The 22,083-nt window shown below is 39.1% G+C and overlaps 1 protein-coding gene across 1 annotated transcript; it reads right to left on the bottom strand.

The window, feature by feature from the left end:
* Positions 1 to 4,659: 4,659 nt before the first annotated feature.
* slc9a8 (solute carrier family 9 member 8) lies at positions 4,660 to 20,751 on the bottom strand. Its single transcript, XM_072449778.1, has 16 exons — positions 20,427 to 20,751; positions 20,041 to 20,228; positions 18,560 to 18,640; positions 17,202 to 17,260; positions 12,946 to 13,029; positions 12,703 to 12,804; positions 12,554 to 12,588; positions 11,880 to 12,023; positions 9,928 to 10,069; positions 8,466 to 8,571; positions 8,263 to 8,379; positions 8,111 to 8,193; positions 7,929 to 8,040; positions 7,619 to 7,839; positions 6,661 to 6,807; positions 4,660 to 6,015 (listed from the first exon to the last, which is right to left on the bottom strand). Exons 1-16 carry the CDS (start codon positions 20,636 to 20,638, stop codon positions 5,902 to 5,904), a joined length of 1,947 nt encoding a protein of 648 aa, XP_072305879.1. The 5' UTR covers positions 20,639 to 20,751; the 3' UTR covers positions 4,660 to 5,901.
* Positions 20,752 to 22,083: the final 1,332 nt, after the last annotated feature.

The raw sequence follows: 22,083 nt of genomic DNA, 5'->3' as shown, positions 1-22,083 counted from the left end.
CAGGTGCATTCACAGCAGATGATAACAGCTGTGTATCAAGTCGTGGCATGTGAATCATGCTTGAGCCAATAATGGCAATAATAGGACATCTATGCCAACGTTTGCCTTGGGCCCCCTGTAGGTTAGGTCCAGATCCAAGAACAAATACAACACTTTTGCTCAAGTTTATATTTGTTCTTTGTTGGTTGAATGGATCAGATAAAGTATTTGATTCTGCAGTTGTTAGGGGAAGTTGTGCGAATAGACTTGGATCAGTGTCCACTTCTTCAAAGCTCTTCACCATTCTGTATTCAGGCCATTGTCTTCCAAACCTCCCTCTGTCAGATAAACGGTGAGGGGTCTTCTTTGGTCTGCTTGGCTCCTTGCTGTGACTAGTCAAAACTCCAGCTTCTCACTGAACTTCTCTCAATAATTATCTGCAAATATGAACACGAGTACTCTTGAGTCTATACCAGTGTGTATTTACAGAAAGAAGTGAAAGCCAAATTATAAGTGTCCAGGTTACTTGGCCATGAATCTTCAGATTTCCTAAACAAAGAGATTTTAACTCTTTGTTATTTAATTAATTCCTTTAATCTTAAGAGAATCTTAAATATCTTGTAAGGGAAATTTTATCAAGGGCCTGCCATGTACTTGACTCCATGGAGTTATTATTGCCTGGAAGTGCATACGACACGTTTGACTAAAACATTGTGAACACAGTTTGACATTTTTGGTGAAGTTTATATTTGTTTATATTATATCAGCTGGAGCCTAATAAGATGGTTTCTCAGGAGTTTCTGAAGTCACACAAATCACAAGTATTCATCTTGCTGGCAGGGTTAACAGATGACTATAATTAGGACCTATCAACACATGTTGATGGCTGCAAAAGACATTTTTTCTTAATTGATTATTGGTTGGGGGTGCACGGTGGCAAAGGCGGTTAGCTCTCTTGCCTCCCAAGAAGGAGATCATGGCTTTGATTCCCGGACCAGACCAACATCACATGATCTCTCTGGGTGGAGTCTGCATGTTCTCCCTGTGTTACCGTGGGTTTTCTCCGGGTTCTCCGGCTTCCTCCCACCGTCCAAAGACATGCATGTGTTAGGCAAAATTGGTGACTCTAAATTGGCCCTAGTGAATGAATGTGAGAGTGAACTGTCTGTAATGTCTATGTCTCTGTGTTGGCCCTGCGACAAGTTGGCCACTGTCCAGGGTGTACCCCGCCTAAGGCCCGAAGTCACTGGGATAGGCTCCAGTCACCCGCGACCCCGAAAGGGAACAAGCGGTAGAAAATGGATGGATGGATGGATTATTGGTTGGCAACAAAAACACATTTTATATACTTTTCTCTAAGGCTATGATGACGACCTTGGGACTAGCAGTACATATCATAAAAACTGGACGGAAAGATGACATGTCCTTTACACATTGTAAATCTATATTTTTACAACATGACATAAACCAGGAGGCGGGTTGTAAAATCATTTTAATGGGTGCCGTTTCCTTTACCAATAAAAATGATTAGAGAAGTACCCACAGTTTTTCCAAATCAGTTTCACGTTAAAAGGTTTTATGAAACTGACATGATAGTGATATTGTATCATTTGTAGATCTCTGACTTGACCAGGCTTAAACCAAGATTAAACCTAGTGTAGGTCTACATTTGGATCACAATACGTGTAAATCACCTCTTGAACAGGACTGGACCACAAAATCTGACCAAACCAGGACCAGGTCTTAAATATAAATGAAATTGCAACATCTGGGTAAATTTGTGTTGAACATAGTATAATAGGACAAACAACAGCGCTGTTTGGTGCACTAACGACAAGCGCCGCTTTGAGTCTACAGCTGCATCTGTCCTCGCAGTCGCAGGTTAGGCCCAATCAAACAATGAAGATTGGGAAACGTCCCGTCTAAGGCCTCTTGTGAACCAGGGTGGAGATGCTGCAAATTAGCGCCACGCAATACGGACCAGCCATCCGTGTTGTAGAACATAAACAACAGAATCTATGAAAAAATATATAAATGAAATAAACACAACAGAAAAAATGCTCTATCTATATAAAACATATCTATTTTCATCAGCTATTATTTGTGTAGTGGAATATTTTGTTTCTAATGCTCTGTGGATGTACACATAGTCCTTTATCTGACCTCGACCAGTGTTGGAGTGACCATGGCTGATGTGTACATGTGGTGTTGCAGAGAGCCTTCACATGAGTGACCTGCTCCTCTACTGTTCTCTTCAGAGGGCCACCACACAAACAGAGATGACAGAGCTTTGATTGCCTGTCTGAGAGCAACAAAGCATACAGCAGCATTTGTTCTCAAGTGAATCAAGCTTTACCATTAATGCCAAGGTTATGTCTGGCTGTTGCTCTTGGTCTTGCTAACATTAATCACAAGCATTTTAGGAAATGTCAAAGATTATTAACTAAAGAACGAACCACAAAAATAATTCAAAGTTTTATGTTGAAGCCGAAACGCACTCCTTTTACCGTATTTTTCGGACTGTAAGTCACACCTTTTTTCAGTTTTGGTTGGGGTGCGACTTATACTTATATACTTATACTCCGGAGCGACTTATATGTGATATTATTTGTTATTTTCACACTTCACAACCACATTTCATACTCCAGTGCGACTTATATATATGTTTTTTTTTTCTTCTCTATTATGCATTTTTTGGCAAGTGCGACTTAAAGTCACCTCACTGAGCATCGTCATCAATATTGTGAGATAGACCCAGAGCCTTGGTTGAGGTCAGCACACACCGTTTCCAGTCAGTCGTGTTGAATACGTGATTATTTTAATACATAAATGTTTTATCTTCATTGGACTTGACTGACACGGACAGATAGAGGAACAAACCCACCACCGGCGAGCACAGAATGGGTGAACATTTATGCTGTGTAACATTTTGTCTCCCTGTGGCCTTTTTATACAAGCCCAAGTTAGGACAAGCTTATGCATCTGAACATAATTCAAACACTTGTTTTACCAAGTCAGCATCAGTGCGGTGCAGAATCAGAATCATACTTTCAAATAGGCTTATTGGCTTTGACACAATCCAACCACATTTCTATTGCTACGTATTTTGAGCATTTTTTATTTTTTTTAATTAGTCCAACCTTGAAAGTTATGAAGAAGTACTTCACTCAAGAGAAGTATTAAAGAATATGTTTTATAAAAGCAACACTGCAGAGTTCACCGCCGTAAGCCAATCACCAGTCATGAGGGAACAGTACCTGGTGCACCCCCAGTGCAGTTAGATTTTAATTGGAAAGTCAAAGTGGGCAGATATGGAAGCTCATTTTAAAAAGCAGAATATAACGTAGGTATAATGACCCAGGCACACATCTATAGGAGGTGCAGTGGGTTAAGAATCAAGACTCATAATTGTTTTGAGAACACATTATCTTTTACAGTCTCAAATGTCTGTAAAGAGATTATAAATTATATATTGAGAAACTGGAGCAGAGAATACAAATCCACCCTCCTTCAGTTGTACAAATAAGATCATATGGTTTAAGCTTTAACCATGTGCTTTTAACCACAAAGCGTGTCTGCGTAACTGACCATAATTGGGAGTTGTGAATAATGATAATCACTAGCTTGGTTCTGGCAGGGTTATTAATATTTCATGGTCCAAAATCCCCCCCTACTGGCTGTAAGCTCTTATTACACATGTCTCCTGTAGAAAACATTTAATTTTACAGAATTACCCTGAATAATTTATCTACTGCCGCACTCCAGAATAAATATGGGCTGGCACTCATTCTACTGGATCTGTAAGTCAGCAGTCTTTTAAATTAATGAAGAACATTAAAACCTTAAACACAACTACAATATTTAAGAATACCAATAACTTGAGTATGCATGATGCCGTCCTTTCGGCAGAACTCCGTGTACATAAATAGTTTTTAAAACATGACGTGCCTGGCACGCGGAGGGACAGCTCTCCTTTTACCGATGTATGTACTTTATAGCAAGGAAATACATTTGTGCTTTTCAGTTTGACGACACTGTCCATGATAAATGTAGTGTTTGGAAGTAACTGAAAAGATGTATTCAGAATACTGATTTTGGGTAACTGTACAGTGGGGTATTCAGAATAGTGTTATCGCAGTGGCTAATCAAAAACAGGACTATAAGTCTGAAACTATGACTTCAGATATTGCAAATGGGACAACAACAGTTGCTTTAATAGTTATAAACAAGGAAAAACCCAAAAGAGAAGAAAAATGTAGAGTAAAATGCTTTTATCTTGAGAAAATGTTTGAACTTTAGAGGAGCCAGCGTACCAGTTAGAGAAATACTGCATTATGGTATTTGGAGCACACAATTTAGACTTCAAAGTGTACTATATAAGTGAGAAAAGTACTCATACATGTAAGATTTTTCCTTCTCCAATTTGTGTTAACAAAAGGTGCTCTTATATTAATAAATGCTTATAACAAAGGGTGAAACAGAATACAGTGCTCCGATTAAAGTAACGGAATGTGTTACAAAATAAAATTTCAATTCCAGTATTTAGTATTCTGTAACTAAATACATTTTCAATTTTTTTCCCCCAAAACGGAAATAAATTCTGTTACTTGAAAAATTCTGAATGTGTCTTAAACAACTGAAATGCATTTGATGTATTACTAAATAAAAAACAAACAATACTTTCTATATCAAATACATTTACTTAGAATTCTGCACATAAATATTTCTCACACGTATAAAAGGCCTTTATCCCACATAGATCCATGTTCATCATAAATATGTGATAAATAAAACAACATTCAATGACAGTCTCCACTTACATTCACCAGTATCTTATTTTTTTTAAATCTATAGAATATAGTGCAATCATTTTTTTAGCCCAACTCAACCGGAAAGCTACATATTATTTTTCTTAATGGGCCATATTTTGTCCCCAGACGTTAACAGAGCCTTTTCCAGGGGGGCGGTTCCAGGTCGCCCTTTTGCTTCCTTCTCGACTTTAACGCTGGGGTGAAGAGGCTGGACTTGGCTGCTGGGGTCTGGAGTGGGATGGTGCCGGTTCATGTATGATAGCGTTTGATCAATGACTGATAACTGTGGCATTCAGAAGCACCTCCTGTGTGGGTGATGTTTGTCAGGCAAAGAAAAAAGTGAGCAACAAAATAGTTTGTTTGTTCCCAAAATTGAAAAAAATAATCTACTGAGAGCAGTGCACAGAATGCACAACAGCCCACGCACACATCTCGACTTATGATCCATGAACGAGGGCAGGCAACAGCAGAGCCACGGGAGCGGATGAAGTGCACACCCCCAGACTGCTGTGATGACGCATTAGTTATTAAGTTTATTAGTTACAATTCTGTCCGTTCACAGAATGCACCATGCCCTCAATTTGCTTCACTCCACCTCATATTCTGGCATGAAAACACCTCTTGTCTAGAATTTCACGGCCTGCGCTCTCAGCAATAGCGCTGACCCAATATGTGACGAAATGAGCACCACAAGGCCCACGTAAACGCTAAGATTGGGGGCAAAATACGGCCTAATGTCTTTCAAGTAAATAAAGCTTTCACTGAGTCGTCAACTAAAGATGTTGATGTTAAATTAGTTGTGACTGTTTGAAGATGACAAAAAGGCCCATAAAAAGTGCAGAAGATAATTTAACAGTACAAGTAATGTTAAAAGAAAAGGTGCACTCCGAATAAACGTCTCAAATAGAGCCCCTAAAATATGAGTGTAATCAGCGACCAGTAGCATAGCATTTCATTTTCACATTGTAATCCAGAATAATCCTTCATTTAATGAATTGTATACAATCTATTCACCTTGTAGTAAAAAACCTCACCCTTTTACTGTTCAGCAAGAAGCCAAAATGAGCCGAATTTACATGTACAATGTTCTTGTATATTTTAGCATTGGTGTTTACAGTAGTTCAGCCTCGTCCTCCTCGTCTTCAGATCCAGACGGGCCCTGGCGCACCTCTTCGTACCACTTGTTAGTCAAAGTTTTCATCTGGATTCGCCCATGTAAGAGGTCCTGTAAAACACCAGAAGAACATCAGCATCGTCTAAGCCCAGGAATGCGTTCATGAGTTCACGATTACACCATAGCAGCCGTTTCCCTCCAAAACATTTCACATTAACTACCCCCTCTTGATGCATGCACCAAGCAAGTAGCATCATAACTAGACAAAGACATGATCTTTTTTCCCCTTCTCCTTTTTGATTGTGAGGGTAATTAATGTTAACGTAAATAACACACAATTGAAATGAATAAATAAATGATAAATCACGAGAAAATATTACAACACTAGTGTGCACAAAGGCAAGCATGTGGCAGACCCTCCATCAAGAGTGGAGATTGCACAGTGCAACACTCCGATAGCCGATATCAGTTTTGTGACATACTAAACTGCTATAGATGAAATGTGTATATATGGCCTTGCTAGACACTCAATTATTTATTCAGTCCCTCATCACACTTCCTCTGAGGCCACAGATCCCTTTCAAATAACTTGAAAGCCTTACGATGTAATGGAATTTTTTTATCTTTATGAAACACTAATGCCCTATTACATCAAATATGTGGCTCTTAATGACTTTGTTTCAGTTAACTAAAACAGAAATAATTGTTTTCCCATACGTTACAGTTCAAGATTGATTTGAATTGACAGTGCTGTACCTCTTGCGTGAGCCTGCGGGTGAAGAAAGGGTTAAGGTACTTTGCATCGAGCCACAAAAAGCCCTTCAGATCCTGTCTTCTGTAGATGTGGGCTTCATACTCTTCCTCCGTCAGCTCTGACAGGTGTTCTGCCTCTATCGTGTTTCCCTGCATCCACGGAGAAAGACAAGATAAAACGAGTGAAGTACAAAGAAGTACCAGATTGGACGAAGAGCCCGGGTCACAGGAGCGGCCTGCACACGATGATGGAGAGGAGATCACATCAGGAACACAGGAGACATGAATTGTATCAAAGGGGAGCAGAAGGAAAAGGCAGGCCTGAGACGTATAGATCCTGCCACCCCAGACTGGCTCTTAAACAGGCTTTGGAAATCATCAAACATGCAAATAGCACATACACAACTTCAAGCCTCAGATGACCTCGTGAGTCCTTCTGGGAGGTCTTATCTGTTACATAACAGGGTAACGTTTCACTATAAATGCAATGAAAGAATATTGTACTGTGATTACACATCATAAAAGGTGCCATCAAACTACAACACTATGGCAAATTTTATAACCCAGCCCTGCCTCAGGGTGGAGTTTGGGCTGCTGTCCTCTAGGTGGCAGCATGAAGCTTTTGAGTTCAAGAACGTGCGCACCCCAGATGTTCTTTGAACAGCAGTGAAGAGCCAAAATGGCACCAAACACTGCCAATTACGTGCAGAACAAAGCATTTCAATCCATCGCAAGTCAATCTATGGAAGACTGGTGGCTGCAAAACCAATTTTTCTATTGGAATTCCTAACCGAAACTTAACTGAAGATACCTGCAAATTTAATAAACTTATGATTCACTAAAATAAAAGGTCAAAATGGTGTTTAGTTAAAAGATATTGATGCACAGTACCAAATCTTAAATCTAAACATATCAACCCAATCTGCAGTTTGTGCAATCTAACATCAAAGAAGTGAACTACCATTTTCTGTGTCTTGCTGAGATTGACGTCTTTCTTGTTCTTACGCCGTGATTGGCTCTCCTCAATGTCCATGACGCGGATGAGTGGCATTGTCCCGCCCCCCATGAGGAGGATGGTAAAAAGCACGATGACAATGGTCGTGGTGCCAATGAGCTGACGCTTCTCGATGGGCTCCAGGCCAAGATGGAGGCTCAAAGCATACGGAATGGCCCCTCTTAAACCTACAACAAAACAAATTATATGAATAAAAAGTAAGCAAGACATTAAATATCATAACATTTTATTTCATAATTTGTGGTTATGTACTGACCACTAAACCACATAATAAACATCATCTTAGGAGTGATCTTGTGGTCTCTGAAGAAATTGAGCAAGAACGATAGAGGGAAGATGTTGATAGCGCGACCAAGCAGAACCAGCACCTAAACAGAACCAAAAATATATATTGGCCGTTTCTTTAGACAATTTTGTACAAATAATTGAAATCCTTACTATGCACCAGATGACAAATGATAGCTCAAATTTATGCGGGAAGCTGAATATGGAGAGGCCAAGGAACGCAAACACACATGTTTCTGAAAGAAAGCAGCAAGAATTTAAACTGAATTGTACTGCAGTAACTGGAGCTTAAAGCTGTGACTTACCACACATGAAGGCCACAGCGCGCAGAGTCTGCTGCATCAGGATCTGGGTGACTGGAGACAGATTGTGATGGGTGTAGTGGGACATCACGATCCCCGCAAACAGGATGGACATAATCCCTGTGGTGGAGAAGATCATGGGGTAATGTGAAATTGAGATTCAGGAGAAACCTACAGCACACATTTATCTGAAAGTGTGCACCCACCGGAGAGCTGGATACCTTCCGCTAGTCCATAAGGAAGATAAGCAAAGATTAGCATCATGCCAAACTCTAGAGACGGGGTCTTCCTCAGGTCAAAATGCTTAAAAAACTGGCCAGTGAGTTAAGGTCACAGAGTCCGTTTACAACATATTAAAAGTGAGCATATCATGATTTAAATGGCTAAATGCTTTAAATGTCATCTTCACCTAAACTAATGCATATAATTTTAAAAAACAAGCCTATATTCAAGCAACAATATTTGTGTTTGAGCACCCTCTGCTGACAGTAATAGGCACAATCAATAAAAAAAAAAACATGTAACCAAAGGGTTGCTTCATAAAACTAGTTCAGCAAAGGCAAAAGCTTTCTGAGCGGTTTGTCTCTTGACCGAGCATAAACACAGTGTCTTCTCCCTCACCTTATGCACTAGCCACTTGATTTGGCACAAGAGCCTTTGCCGCTGGACTAAGGGTCCTACTGCTGTTGAGGGTTTTATAAGTCGCTCTCACACTCACAGTGCCATTGTTTTTAGGTGTGACTTAAAATGGTGGAGCATGTGGAAGACAGCGGGGCGAGGGAGGAGACAAAGACTGGGAAAGGGCCAAGGCTTAGTCTGTTACACCAGTCTGACTCAGGACCCCCGAAACACCTTTAAGACATACAGACACACAACTGTTTTGATGAGACACAATTTGAGAAAAGCAACAAAAAGAACGTTTTAAATAATTGGAGGAAATCATTTTGTGAATGGACAAACTTTAGAACACTTACTCAAGTGCAGATTAGTAAGTAGTAGTATTTTAGCATCACAAAGCCACAAGCTCAAGGATTCATCCCCGCCCAAAATTGCTGCTCATATTTGGTTGTGTATAAATGAGAAAATCTTCAAATTATGTCTAGCAATTTGAGTTTATACTTCATGTAGTGAAGAAACAATATTGAACTATATAAGCTTATGTGCATATGGTTAAGAGTTAACACAGTTGTAAAAATAACAAGCAAATTGTTCTAACCCCACATTTTGTAATCAGTTTTCATGAGTTGACCTTAAGCAAATAATGAAACCTATTTTAGGATCAAATGAAAATTATGTTTACACAGTGCCTTTAAACCTGCCGCGAGCCAGGTTAAGTCTCCTGTCTACATCCCCATAGCGACAGAGTGAGACTCGGAGTGAGTCTGATTTAAACCAAAATGACAACAAAATAAGTCAGACCTGGCCATTTGAGCCAGACTTAGAAAATAAACCAGTTTAATGAAACATCCCCTGCATGCAGTTGAAGCAGTGACAGCTAAATGAACCAGCACATGTTTCGAGCTGTGTCCATGTGTTACCATGAGGGGAACAATGTTAACGTGGTTAAAATAATCATATGTACCCATTAAACTAAATCGTATGTAGTATGTATGAACTAGCAATATTACAATTGGCACTGAGGCAAATGGTTTGGTTATTTAAGGATACAACAGCTGAGATAAGTCCAGTGAGTGTTCCCAGCGCTGCTGAACCGAAAAACATTTTGAGGAAGTTGCCCAGAGCTTGTAAAAAGATCTCCCAGCCAGTAACTGTCACGTTGTCCGACTGTGAGAAGAATCCTTCTGCAGTGCTGCAAGATACAGTAGAAATTGCATGTAAGATGAGAATATATATTGTAAAAATACTGTATTACCAATATCTGCCTCTAGAGGGCAGAAAAATCCCATTCCATAGAACCAACACAGAACAAAATAGAATAACATACAACATAGCACCAGGTACTGAACAATCAGTTAAAAAGTAAAAAGTACAACGTGGAAATCATTGGCTTGAAGAAAAAGAATAAAAACAACTAAAATTGTGTATGAACATAAATAAATAAATAAAAGCACCTCAGCCATGACTACACAGAATGTTCAGGCTAAAAACAATAGCTGCAAGCATTTCATTTTGTTACCTACAACTGAAGACATGAAAGTTACTGGGACAATTATGTAATAAATGTGACTTTTTTATGATGAATTGGGTCTTTGGCTCCAAATGGTTGGAGACTTTAGAACTGACTAACAGGAGTGGATAGATTCTATCTGTAATCTGTAACCGGTATTCTAGTCACACTGGCCTGAGCGCTTTCTGAGAAGCTTGTTTACATGCACAAACATTCTACAAGCAGGTAAACGGCCAAGGCAGTCGAGCCAGTCCAACCCATCTATTATTCATACCTTCATTTACAGCAGGTGAGCAGACACTTGACTCTAGAGATCAACATTCAACTGCTCATAAGTCAGCAAGATAAGGCCGCAGTGTGGACATAAACAGACATGACACCAACTTCCTCACACACAGAGACAGTTTCTCTGTCAAACTCGCTAGTCAAGTCTCATACGTCTTTAGTGCACCTATTTCTTGTGACCACAGGAAGACAATGAATGACTCTCTATAGGGGACTTTTACTACACAGCCACATGGTGTGAAATAGAACTGAATAAAGCAACATTTAGAGAGACAAAAAGTGTCCCATACAGGAACGCTAACCGCCTTCTTAAGCAAACAATTACTGGAAGTGATTCACAATTGCCTTACTAGAGAAGCAAGACCGTAATTAAGTTTTTGTTTATCAAATTAAATTAAATACATATAATATAATCATATACATGTTTTCCCAATAAAAAACAATTATGACTATAGCTTTGAAGATACAATGAGGAAAGTAAGTATGAACACCCTGTGATTTTGCCACTTATTGTGGAGGGTCTGAACTTTTCATCGAAGGTGCAGTTCCACTGTGAGAGACAGAATCTAAAAATATATAAATACGGAAGGGATCACATTGTATGATTAATTATGTATTTGTATGTTAAAGTTGAAAATAAGTATTTGAACAACTGCCAATCAGCAAAAAACTCTGGCTCTCAAAGACCTGTTAGTTTGCCTTTAAAAAGTCCACCTCTACTCCACTTATGAATCTAAATTAGTAACACCAATGTGAGCTCATTAGCTGCATAAAGACAACCTGTCCAATATCAAGGTTCTGGCGTGGCCTACCCAGTCTCCAGACCTAAAGCCAATAGAAGGGAGCTGACACTCTGTGTCACTCAGTGACAGCCCTGAAACCGGACAGATCTAGAGAAGATCTGTGTGGAGGAGTGGGCCAAAATCCCTGCTGCACGCAGTGTGTGCAAACCTGGTCCAGAACTACAGGAAACATTTGACCTCTGTAATTGTAAACAAAGGCTTGCTTCAGTACCAAATATTAACACTGATTTTCTCAGATAAATCAATATCTTCAAACTCTTTTTCAGAAATAAATTTCCCTCCCTAATATCCAAGTGGGAGAACTGGCAATATCGCAGGGTGTTCAAATACTTACTTTCCTCACTGTACATGCAAAATGCAACAAGAGTGCTCCTCGGGTCCACTCTATGATGAGTGTCTCTTACTTGGTGAGTACGATAGAGACCGCGTCATTGAGAATGCTCTCTCCAAACACGAGCATGTTGAGCACCGGGTCCACATTGAGGGCATTGAAGATGGCGATGGTGGCGACAGGATCCACAGCTGAGATCAAGGAACCAAAGGCAAAGCTACAACCAGAAGGAAAAGGAAACGTTAAATACTTCAATATTATTTTTGTCTAAATATAAATAAATTATTCTCCTAATAACTGAGCTTCTTAAAAATGAATACAATTAAATGAAAGGGAGCATTTCTTTTTTCACATTATAATAATTTATCATGAGAGTTCAATTGTATTTAGTATCTCTATAAATGATTTGACTCAAGGACACAGGCTATACTCTATACACAATACAGAAAAGCACTAGTAAACTATATATATATTTGTATGTAAACGGCAGAATAAACTTGTTATACACCCCCAAATATTCAGCAATGTCTTCTGCTTTCTGCTGTGGTCCTTTATAAATCCCACTAATTAGTCAAATAGTTGACAAAGAAAACAGAAAAGACAAGCCAAAACACAGCAGTCCACATATTCTGGAAGGCTATTCCCAGTGACAGAGTTATTGAACGGTTGAAAGACACATATATAGCAATAAACCAAGTAGGAGACCAAGTGGACTTTGTACATAAAAACTACAGGGACAGAACATACCTGTCTGTCATGGACATTTTATAAATTACTTCAGCCTAGGAGAAGGAAAAAAACATATTTAATGTAAGTTGGGACGTTGCATTTACAGGACAGGTGGAAAAAATGCACAAATTCTCATGAGTAACAGTTTGTTGACCAACAGCCCTCACCTGTCCAAGGAAATATATGCCTCCTCCAACAATAAATGCAGAAATGGCAGTACCGATCACAGCGAAGAGAGTGATTGAGCCAATGTTCTGGAAGAAATTACCCTAAAGAGAAAATATACAATTTATAACAAACTACATCAATACACAACCAGGAGTCCTTGTATGAATGTTTGTACTTTGCCCTGTGTGTGTTTGATTTCATCATTTGTAGGGCTATATGTGTTTGTTAATGTCCATTTGTACCTTATGCAAGGAGTAACCAGATTCAAAAATGATCGGTGGCAGCAGCAAAAGGAAGAACATGTTTGGCCGAAACATTTCCTCTTCCTGTAAAAAAAACAATGTGTTCAGAGGCAAGGACTAAAATGCTACACAGACACTGGTTATTGAACACTATTGAATCGCTCAGGTAGAGGAACACCAAAGCCACTATTCAACATGCAGTGCTCCCCATAAAGCAGAGCATGTGTCTATTATATAATCATCATTTATGTGACAAAGGAGTCCGCTCTGTGGTAATGATTAATCTGATACACAACCCTCAGTGACAGTAAGAAGGCCATGGTCGCAGTACAAAGTGGAGCGTGTGCTATGACTAACAAACTTGTCAAAATGCATTTCCATTAGAGGTCTGGGTGACACACTCTACAGAAGGGAATCCCTGCCAGCCAATGCGTAGAGGCTCCAGTTTATATCTCCTGACAGCGGCATCACACACCGACACACACACAAACACACGCCGCACTGCGCACAGGAACAAAAAGACCATAATTTGTAGTTCATGTAAAATGCTAATCCCGATCTGTCGCACAAACTGGACGTATCCCGGAGGTGACCGAAGCGCGGTATGATTTCAGGCATATAATGAAATCATTGTTGCTTGTCGGCTAAACGGGCCGCCCTCCCACATCAGGCGTAGCAATCATGTGCCAATGTGTCAGAGCATGATGCACCATGTGTTCTGAGCGCAAGCCCCCGTGTGTGTGTGTGTGTGTGTGTGTGTGTGTGTGTGTGTGTGTGTGTGTGTGTGTGTGTGCAATCTCTGTACAAAATGGCAAGACGAAGAAGATGGATAAAATATTTTTCTCAGATTTGTTTATTTTTTGTGATTCAATATTGTACAGATTAAGTACTGTAATTTTAAAATATAATCGTAAGAAATAAAGTCAAAATATAATCATCGTGAAGTGAGCTTCCAGTCTAATCCATGCTCCAAAAAATAAAAAGTACATGTAAAGTACTTTTTATCCAGCTGTTTGTGTGCCGATGTCATCACTTTTTTATTCAAAGATTGGATTTCATGAAGCGAGTGAGGATCCATTTTAATTTATGAATGACAAGGATTTCACTGTTGTTTGGTCAAAGTGTCAACAATTGTGAATAATTATAAAATTGTGAGGTTTCTTCTCACAGTAATTGTAACACTAAAATGTGACATCTCGAGTTGCAAGACAGTGAATCCATTCTTTCTTGAAAAAAAACACACATCCAAATGGATTTCACACAACAATGTTTCAATAGTCATTTTGATTAGGATTACATGTTGATTTCAAATTGTATGAGATGCTAATTTCTGTTTTTCTGCATGTCACTGCAGGCTGAAAAGTTCAATTAACCAAGCATAGACAAAGTGCAAACATTATTGTAGTGCCCCATCACCCATCTCACGCAATTAAATTGAGGTCAACGCGTAGCATGGTAAAATAAGAGGCTGGCATTTCCCTGGCACTGGCAGCTCTTACCCTTCCGGAGGAGAAAGGTCATGAATAAATATTAATATGTGTGAGAGCGAGAGAGGTAGGAGGCAGCAGGCCGTACTGTACTCTGACACAAGAATGCACAATACATGTTTAACAGCCGTGTACAGGAATGGAACGGCTGCAGTAACAAGCAAAGGGTTCCGCAAATATTTCATTTTATGAGTTCTTTTTTTAGTTATAGTGTTAAGCGCTTTAGTTATTCTTGGTTCTGTCTGAAAAAGTGGCCCATGTCTGACTGGACAAGGACAAGTTCCTGCTCATTACAACTCTCACAGTAAGCATTACCCATAACTCATTTCCTCTCTGCACTGACTGTGTAGGGATACAGTATAAGATGATATTTCAACAATCCATTAGAAATGTGCTAAAATGTGCCTGGTTGTATATAGCAAGAATGTGAATTGACCATAAAATTAACCACAAAAGTGCAGCAATCACTTTAATACGCCATTAGAAGTTTCTGTATCTTTTGGAGGTCATTTTCAATAGTTCTAATTATTGACAAATACAGTAGACTCTATATTAAAATGTTGGCGACTGATAGCTTCTAGAAAGAATATTTATGACTGAAGTGTGTTATTGTGTAATTATGTAAATTTGTAATTTTTTTTTTTATTTCATAATACCACTGTCATAGTTATAAAATGGTCTTAACAATTCCGATAATCAAAATAAGATAAGATCCTTTTTTGTAGCCGACTAGTCAAGATTGCAGCCCTGTTCAAAGCTTTTATGAGATTTCCAATAAAATAATAGAACGAGTGAAGCTTTTGGAAAAATAGACTCTAGAGATTTGGTTTTCACAGTCAGCGATTTCATTCACCACATGGAAAACTAAAGCACAATTAAAACAGCTTCCCTCATCTCCCTGCCTGCGAGGTGGGATTCATCAGAAACTATTCTCACAGGAGAATGACGCGTGCAAGACTCCAAACACAACAGGACTTCTTAGAAAATGCTGTAAAATGATTAAAATAAGTTCTACTGGAGTTTCTACGGAGTTCCAGATCCATAATCTCAATACTAAAGGCACCACAAGGATGAAACAGGCACAGAAAAGGCAAAGAAATGTAGAAATGGCAGTAGAGCTCCTGTACGATTATAATAGGATAGGTCAGAGCCACTGTGCCGCTGACAGAAGGATGCTTCCTGTGGGGTTTGGACTCGCCTGGTGGTTTCCAGGTCGGTGCTAAGGGCTTATTAGATTTGCCAATTGGGACACAATGCAAGCTGGTAACACATGCTGCACATAACGTAACAGCTTGTTCAAAAAATATCTTGATTTAACCACAACATCCATCTAATAATTATTCACAATCTCTCTTCTGTATATGACCAAACCAGATCACAAATGACAATGGCATTATGTTATATGTAATATGTATCCCATCTATCGCCATTTTTATTACACAAAGTGACATCAACATCTTCTGCAGTGCATTTTCCTGAGCACCTTCATCTCTTACATGAGCATTCTTTATCTCCCCACTATTTTGTACTGTACTTTGTCATGCTTCACATCTAAAAAATATAAAAACATTTCAATATATTGTCTCATCACCAACCGAAACAACAATGTGAGACTTGGACATTGGCTGCAGGACACGGAGGAATCTTTTGTCCTGAGGGCTGTTATTCTACTGAAAAGGCCCCGACACCTGATACATCCTTCTGCTAAGCTGCACCGAGACCTTTGACTGACACACAAAGGCGACCGGGAAGTGCCGTGAAAATGTTTCTACAGCTGAACTTGAATTTCCTTCGAGATCAATAAAGTATTGACATATCTGTCGAACGAACTAATCTTTCTGATAAGAGCGCAACTAACTATTGTAACCGAGTCAGTTGCACACTGTGGCTCTCACAGAGGAGTGCCGCGTCAGGAGGAGAATGCTGCCTTTATGGACAGGTGAGCATGTGATGGCGGCTCAGATATTCAGAGGACAGAGCAAAAGAGGTAAAAGGGGCTCCGGGGGCTCTAGTTACTGGGTTCAGTGATTCAGCAGCACACACATGGGGCCCATGGGAGAAAAAAACAATGAGTTCCAGTGTGCAAGAAACATTGACACAACCTATCCCGCTTTTCCGCCCACCCCCTTCCGCTCTTGTTCGTTCCCTCTCTCACTGGCAGAGAACAAGGAATGTTAATTAAAAGGTTGTGGGAATAAGCACAAAGGATAGCTGCACGGATTATAGGAGGAAAACTTAATGATTTGTCCTCTTGTTCTGACGGATGAGTGGATGGACCAATGGAAAAAAAAAAAAAGGCAAATCAGTAGTGTCTTACGGGATTTAAGAGGGGATTCCCAGGGAAAAAATGTATGTGGTTTAATTTACATCAAGCAAGGATGAAAGTGAAATCAATCCAAAAGTTGTGTGGCATATCTGCAGACAAGCACACAAAAACTCAGCCAATGTAAACAAAAACTGAATGAAAAGATTCAAACTTCTCACAGAATCACCATTTAGTCCATGAAACTGCTATGAAACTCTATACAATCCATAGCTAATTTAATATTGAATACCGTAACTGTGACGCCTCAAAACAATGGGAGGAGAAAACAAACAGATATAACATTAGGTCTTGACAAATGTAGTAGAAAAAACATTGAGTAAGCCATTCTTACTCACTATCCAAACTTTGTTCAGGGTGTGGTTGGCACATAATTATTTTTGAATAATAGGCGTAAAGGATTAAATAAATCAACAACTCCAGGACAACATAGCCAAAGTGCATACCTTCCAGTTGGCCAGCTCCTGGAATTCGATGATCTTAATGAACCCTCCCATAAGAATTCCTAGAGAGAACAAAGAGACATTGTAGAGAGGAAATAACACCCTACCTGTTTAAATTTTTATTACATCATTAAAATTTCAGACTCTGTGAATGTTAAAATGTTGCATATCTAAAGAATGGCCACAATTCTGGTAGTCAAAGATAATGGTAGCTCTGCACACAATTCAATAGAAACTGTAAAAAAAAGAAAAGAAACGCTATTGTGTAGTTTTGTCTTTTCGAGTGTCCCCTTTGGCAATGAATTCTCATGTTACACGCTCACTAGAAAAAGAATGTCAATTATAAAAATAAAAATAAAAAAACATGTGTAAAGGTAATAAAGAGATGACACACTTGAATTGTGGAATGGAATAGTGTTGGAGGCAGATAACCTGACAGAAGGGAACTGAAGTGCAAAGGAAAACACATTGAAAGAGGAAACCAAGAGGCAGGAAAAGCAGAACTTCCTGGTTTGTGGGACTGTTATCTCTGTGGGGCAGGGGACACTGGAGTTAAACACACTACGCATAACGTAGGGATGTGACAAAAATAGAAATGTTGTGATGCTTGATTTTTTTGATACAGTATCAATATTGCGGCTTGTATTGATATATCACCGTGTAGGGTGAGCGATAAAGAGAAAAATAAATACTCCAGATAGCCAGGCGATATTATGTCAGATGTGCTAAAACGTGTCTTTAAACAAATGTGAAAATGTAGTGTAAAATGTAAAATTTTACAGAAAATTCACAATAACAGTTTAACTTGTTTGCTTAACAATGTTTACAACTTTTTCTTTAATCAGCTCTTTTTGCGGCATTTTTACGATACAAACCATAAATTTGATATTAACATTCACACTAAATGTTGATAAGAGTTACTACCTCTAGCACATTTTCCATCATAAACGGAATGGGCATGTGATGGATTAACTGAGAAATAATGTGGCTTTATCACAGAATACCTTGTGCAAAATATTGATTATGCATGAATTGCCATATTGTGATAGTATCGTATTGTGTACCATATCAAGAATAAACAAAGATAATGTTTAGGTTGAACTAGGTTTAGGTAAACTTGTCACAGAGATTTAAGAACATAAAAGGACTGTGAAAGGGTTTATAATCAACTAAGAAAACATGAAATTTAATTATAAAAAGGTTCCTCTTGATGGTAAATATTATAATTTGTCTCTAATGGATGAGGGAATTCGGTTGGGCAGCAGATTAAGAAGACTGCACAAGACATTCAGTTAACATAACACAGTTTATCTGAGATCAGACAACACTTTATGAAACAATGATTTAGTGTTTTCACTCACCTAATGAAACCACAGCAACACTTTCAGGAAGAAAATGCAACTTGAACTTAATAAGAAGGTGCACCAATATGATGCAGATACCTGTGGTGAAGAGAATAAAGACATTTTAGAAATAATACACAATAAATAATAATAAAGTTAATAATGAGTTAACAGCAGACAAAATATAATGGTAACATGCATTTTCTAACTTGACTTGGGGATTTGTACTAGTATTCATAATTTATGTCCTATGACTGCTGAACAAGCATAATGGGCACTTTATGTGTTGAGGTTCTTTGTGGTGTTTCACATAATAGCCACATCCTTTATTGACCACAAAAACAATCGCTGATCTGATTTAACAGATACTTATGCGGCTTTACATTTCTACCCCTCTAACAGAAATGATAATTACTATATCGACATACAGTTCAATAGATGATCAATGGAAAATGTATTTTCAGCACTTTGTGCTGCTTTGTGGCAGCTCCCCCGCTGGTGACACACTGCTCTATCAAAGCACAAACGTGTGATGCTGCAGACACCGTAAATAACAGCTTCATTAATGATTTGGTGTAAATTCAACATGTGCTCCGAGTAGTGTAGTTGTGTTACTTTTAATGGTGGTTGGCAGCCAACTGAAAAGGTGCATTTACTGCTACCTACTGTAGTTGTACGTCTTCTAAGTACGTGTTTTACATTATACTGTTTAAAAAAACAAATATATCTAAATTTCTAAAAAGGAGAGCGAGAGAGAGAAAGAGTTTGGAAGTTTGCTCAACAACGAGGAACATCACGTGCCGTGGCACTGGGTTTTATTGCTTTGTCCTGTTTATAGTAATGTAATATTGTTATATTTTTAGTTCCCTGGAAATAAAGTCCCATGTGGATTTCTGTTGTTGAATTGTGCCACTCTGGGTTGTTTGTGGATCTTATAGAGATAAAACTTAAAATTGTGGTGTGATTTTGTAGTCTACTCCCCGGACCTTGGCCCTCTGAAAAATCTAGTCCCCTGGAAAATATAATTGGAAACCCCTGCAATAGTAGATAGATTTTTGTTATTTTTATAGTAGTACGGCAAGATTTGAGCTGTTGAGGGCTTAATAAGTAACTCCTAATGCTCATTGTAAGATACAAACTAAATACTTTAATGTTTAATTCTGCAAATTATTTTATTACATTTCACATCCTTATTACAGAAAATGTGACATTTAATTTTAAAGAAGGAGAGAATATATTTTCCAATATAAAAAAATCAATACAATAAAATACTACTACTAATTATTTGTTGGAGCAAAATGTTTAACTATTGTACATTTAGAAAAGGGTTTACTGGGAAGATTCTGCTTTAGAATAGTGATGTCAGTGGCATGAAATTAGTTTCAATATGATTGTTTATCATGATATTTTCTTTAAAACTGTATCACATTTCAAATTGTGTTATTGTGACAGGCCTACTTATCACCGATCATACAGTGTGAAAAGTCTATTATACCAACCAATAACTAGAAGACTGAAGAATATAGTCAATCCATTGGATTGCTCCTCTTCCTGGGCCTTGACACCAGTCTGCACTGGAAGAATTGGCTTGGCAGTTGGGGGTGCAATGGTTGTTGGTTTATTTGTTGTTTTTGTAGTAGGAGAATGAAGGGTATCATTGCTGTAGTGATCCGTGACATTTGATTTACTGCAGAAAAAGAAGTCCAGGTAAAAGCTCACATCCAAAAAACACATCTTATAGTAGTGGCTATAAACGTAGGTAGATGAAAACAGATACGTGGATAATATTTGAACACTGCCAACAACTGTAAAGCTGCCAGGCAAGGGAAGAAGTCAGCTGGGGTTAGCATTCATGGAAAGTGGATACAGAAATAACCTCTCAAACCTGGCAGGTTGCCCGTCCTTATGTTGCTCAACTTCATCGTTTCCGTCATTATTTATTGATGAAGACTGTTTTTTAAGTGTAGCAGGGTTATGGTCATCAGCCCCTCCATCTTCAGCTCTCTGCTGTTGTTGAGCTAGCGTTAGCCTACACGGATTTAACACCAGCAACAGTGCTACAGATGATAACAACACTACACAACGGCAGCCTGGCATTATGACACTATCAGATGATACGGTTTACTACTTAAATAGACCTTCAACAAGAAAATACGCTGCATCTTCCATGTCGACAACTCCGTGTCATATCGCTTCTCCACTTCCGGGTGACGTACGTGCGTGTAGACAATTGTAGTCCGGTTGTGTAGTAACAACTGACAGCCACATGTTATTACAAAAATAAAATAGAAATACAGGTATAGTGCAAACTGTACTTCTTGCAATCAATGAAGGAAGTGTGTGTGCACAAATAAAATACAAATATACTTTACAACACTTCGACACTATCGATTAACGCTATGCCTATTTGTCTATCCAGCGTCACCTAATACTACATTTCCCATGAACCTTTGTAGCCAAGACATTCGGGTTTGTGTAGTTTTATTTAAGACGACCAGAGAGACTACAAGCAGTACTACAAGCAGAAGTTGTTGTTTTAAATATAAGCTACGGCCCGACTATGTTGTTAATGAATGTGGTGCATCCGTCAAAATGTTTACATTGGTTAAATGTTAATGTACATACTATACTTATATTTAGGCATTTTTCTGAAATGTACATATATTAATAATTCTGTATTCATATTTTACACTGTCAAGTCAATTATACATGGATTTATTAGCATTTATAATGTCAAAATATGGATACGACCAAAACAAAAACAAAAACGTTTGCCCACAATATGCTAGATTCAAGCCACCAAAATACTACATATATTACAGAAAATAAACGTTCGTCTCCAGGCATATAACTGGGGACAAGTTGTCTTCTTATTTATATTACCTCTGCAGTCAATGTGTAAGAGATTAGCCATAGCAACATCGCGATAGAAAAATGAAAGATCACGCCAATAATTGCGGTGTTTTTTCCCCACCAGACTTTTCAAACATCGTATTAGCGTGCGCCTGTTTGTCGGGTATGATATTTTAATCAATAGATCCACGGGCACAGCACATTATTATGGCGTGGTTTGTTCGTGAGCAACATGGACGGATGGTTAACGCCCACTCGGAGGCATTGCTCATTTCGCAAAGGGGAAACTCCATTCATAAGGCTGATCGGCGGGTAGGCGGCGGAGCACCACCGGAGCGCGGCACTTCACCATCAGCGGCATCACACCGTGCGAGCCCGAGGAGGAGGATGCTCTCTCTGGGATAGCCTGTCACCTCTGCCTTTTCGAAACTGAGACGTTTTCCCACATCCAAGATCGAAGCCATATTATCATCGCACCGGGAATGGGTTCGCGGCGTTAACCGTGTGCACAGCGTTGTTCGACCTGCCGCGGAAATAGACCCGACTTCCTTTCCTAGTCGTAACCTCTGCCGCCGCCTCTGCCGCCACCTCTGCCGCCGCTCCTGCCGCTGTGTCTGTCTCGCCGCTGCCGCAGATCTATCACTGTCCGCGGCTCGTTTCACCCCCAGACTCTCCGCGGCGGGGCGAGG

This window comes from Eucyclogobius newberryi, unplaced genomic scaffold (assembly GCF_026437365.1).
Source record: "Eucyclogobius newberryi isolate DKJ021-1_F unplaced genomic scaffold, fEucNew1.0.hap1 SCAF_17, whole genome shotgun sequence".
NCBI lineage: Eukaryota > Metazoa > Chordata > Actinopteri > Gobiiformes > Gobiidae > Eucyclogobius > Eucyclogobius newberryi.
The sequence above is the reverse complement of the archived record's forward strand: the minus strand, read 5'-3'. Positions and strand labels throughout refer to the sequence as shown.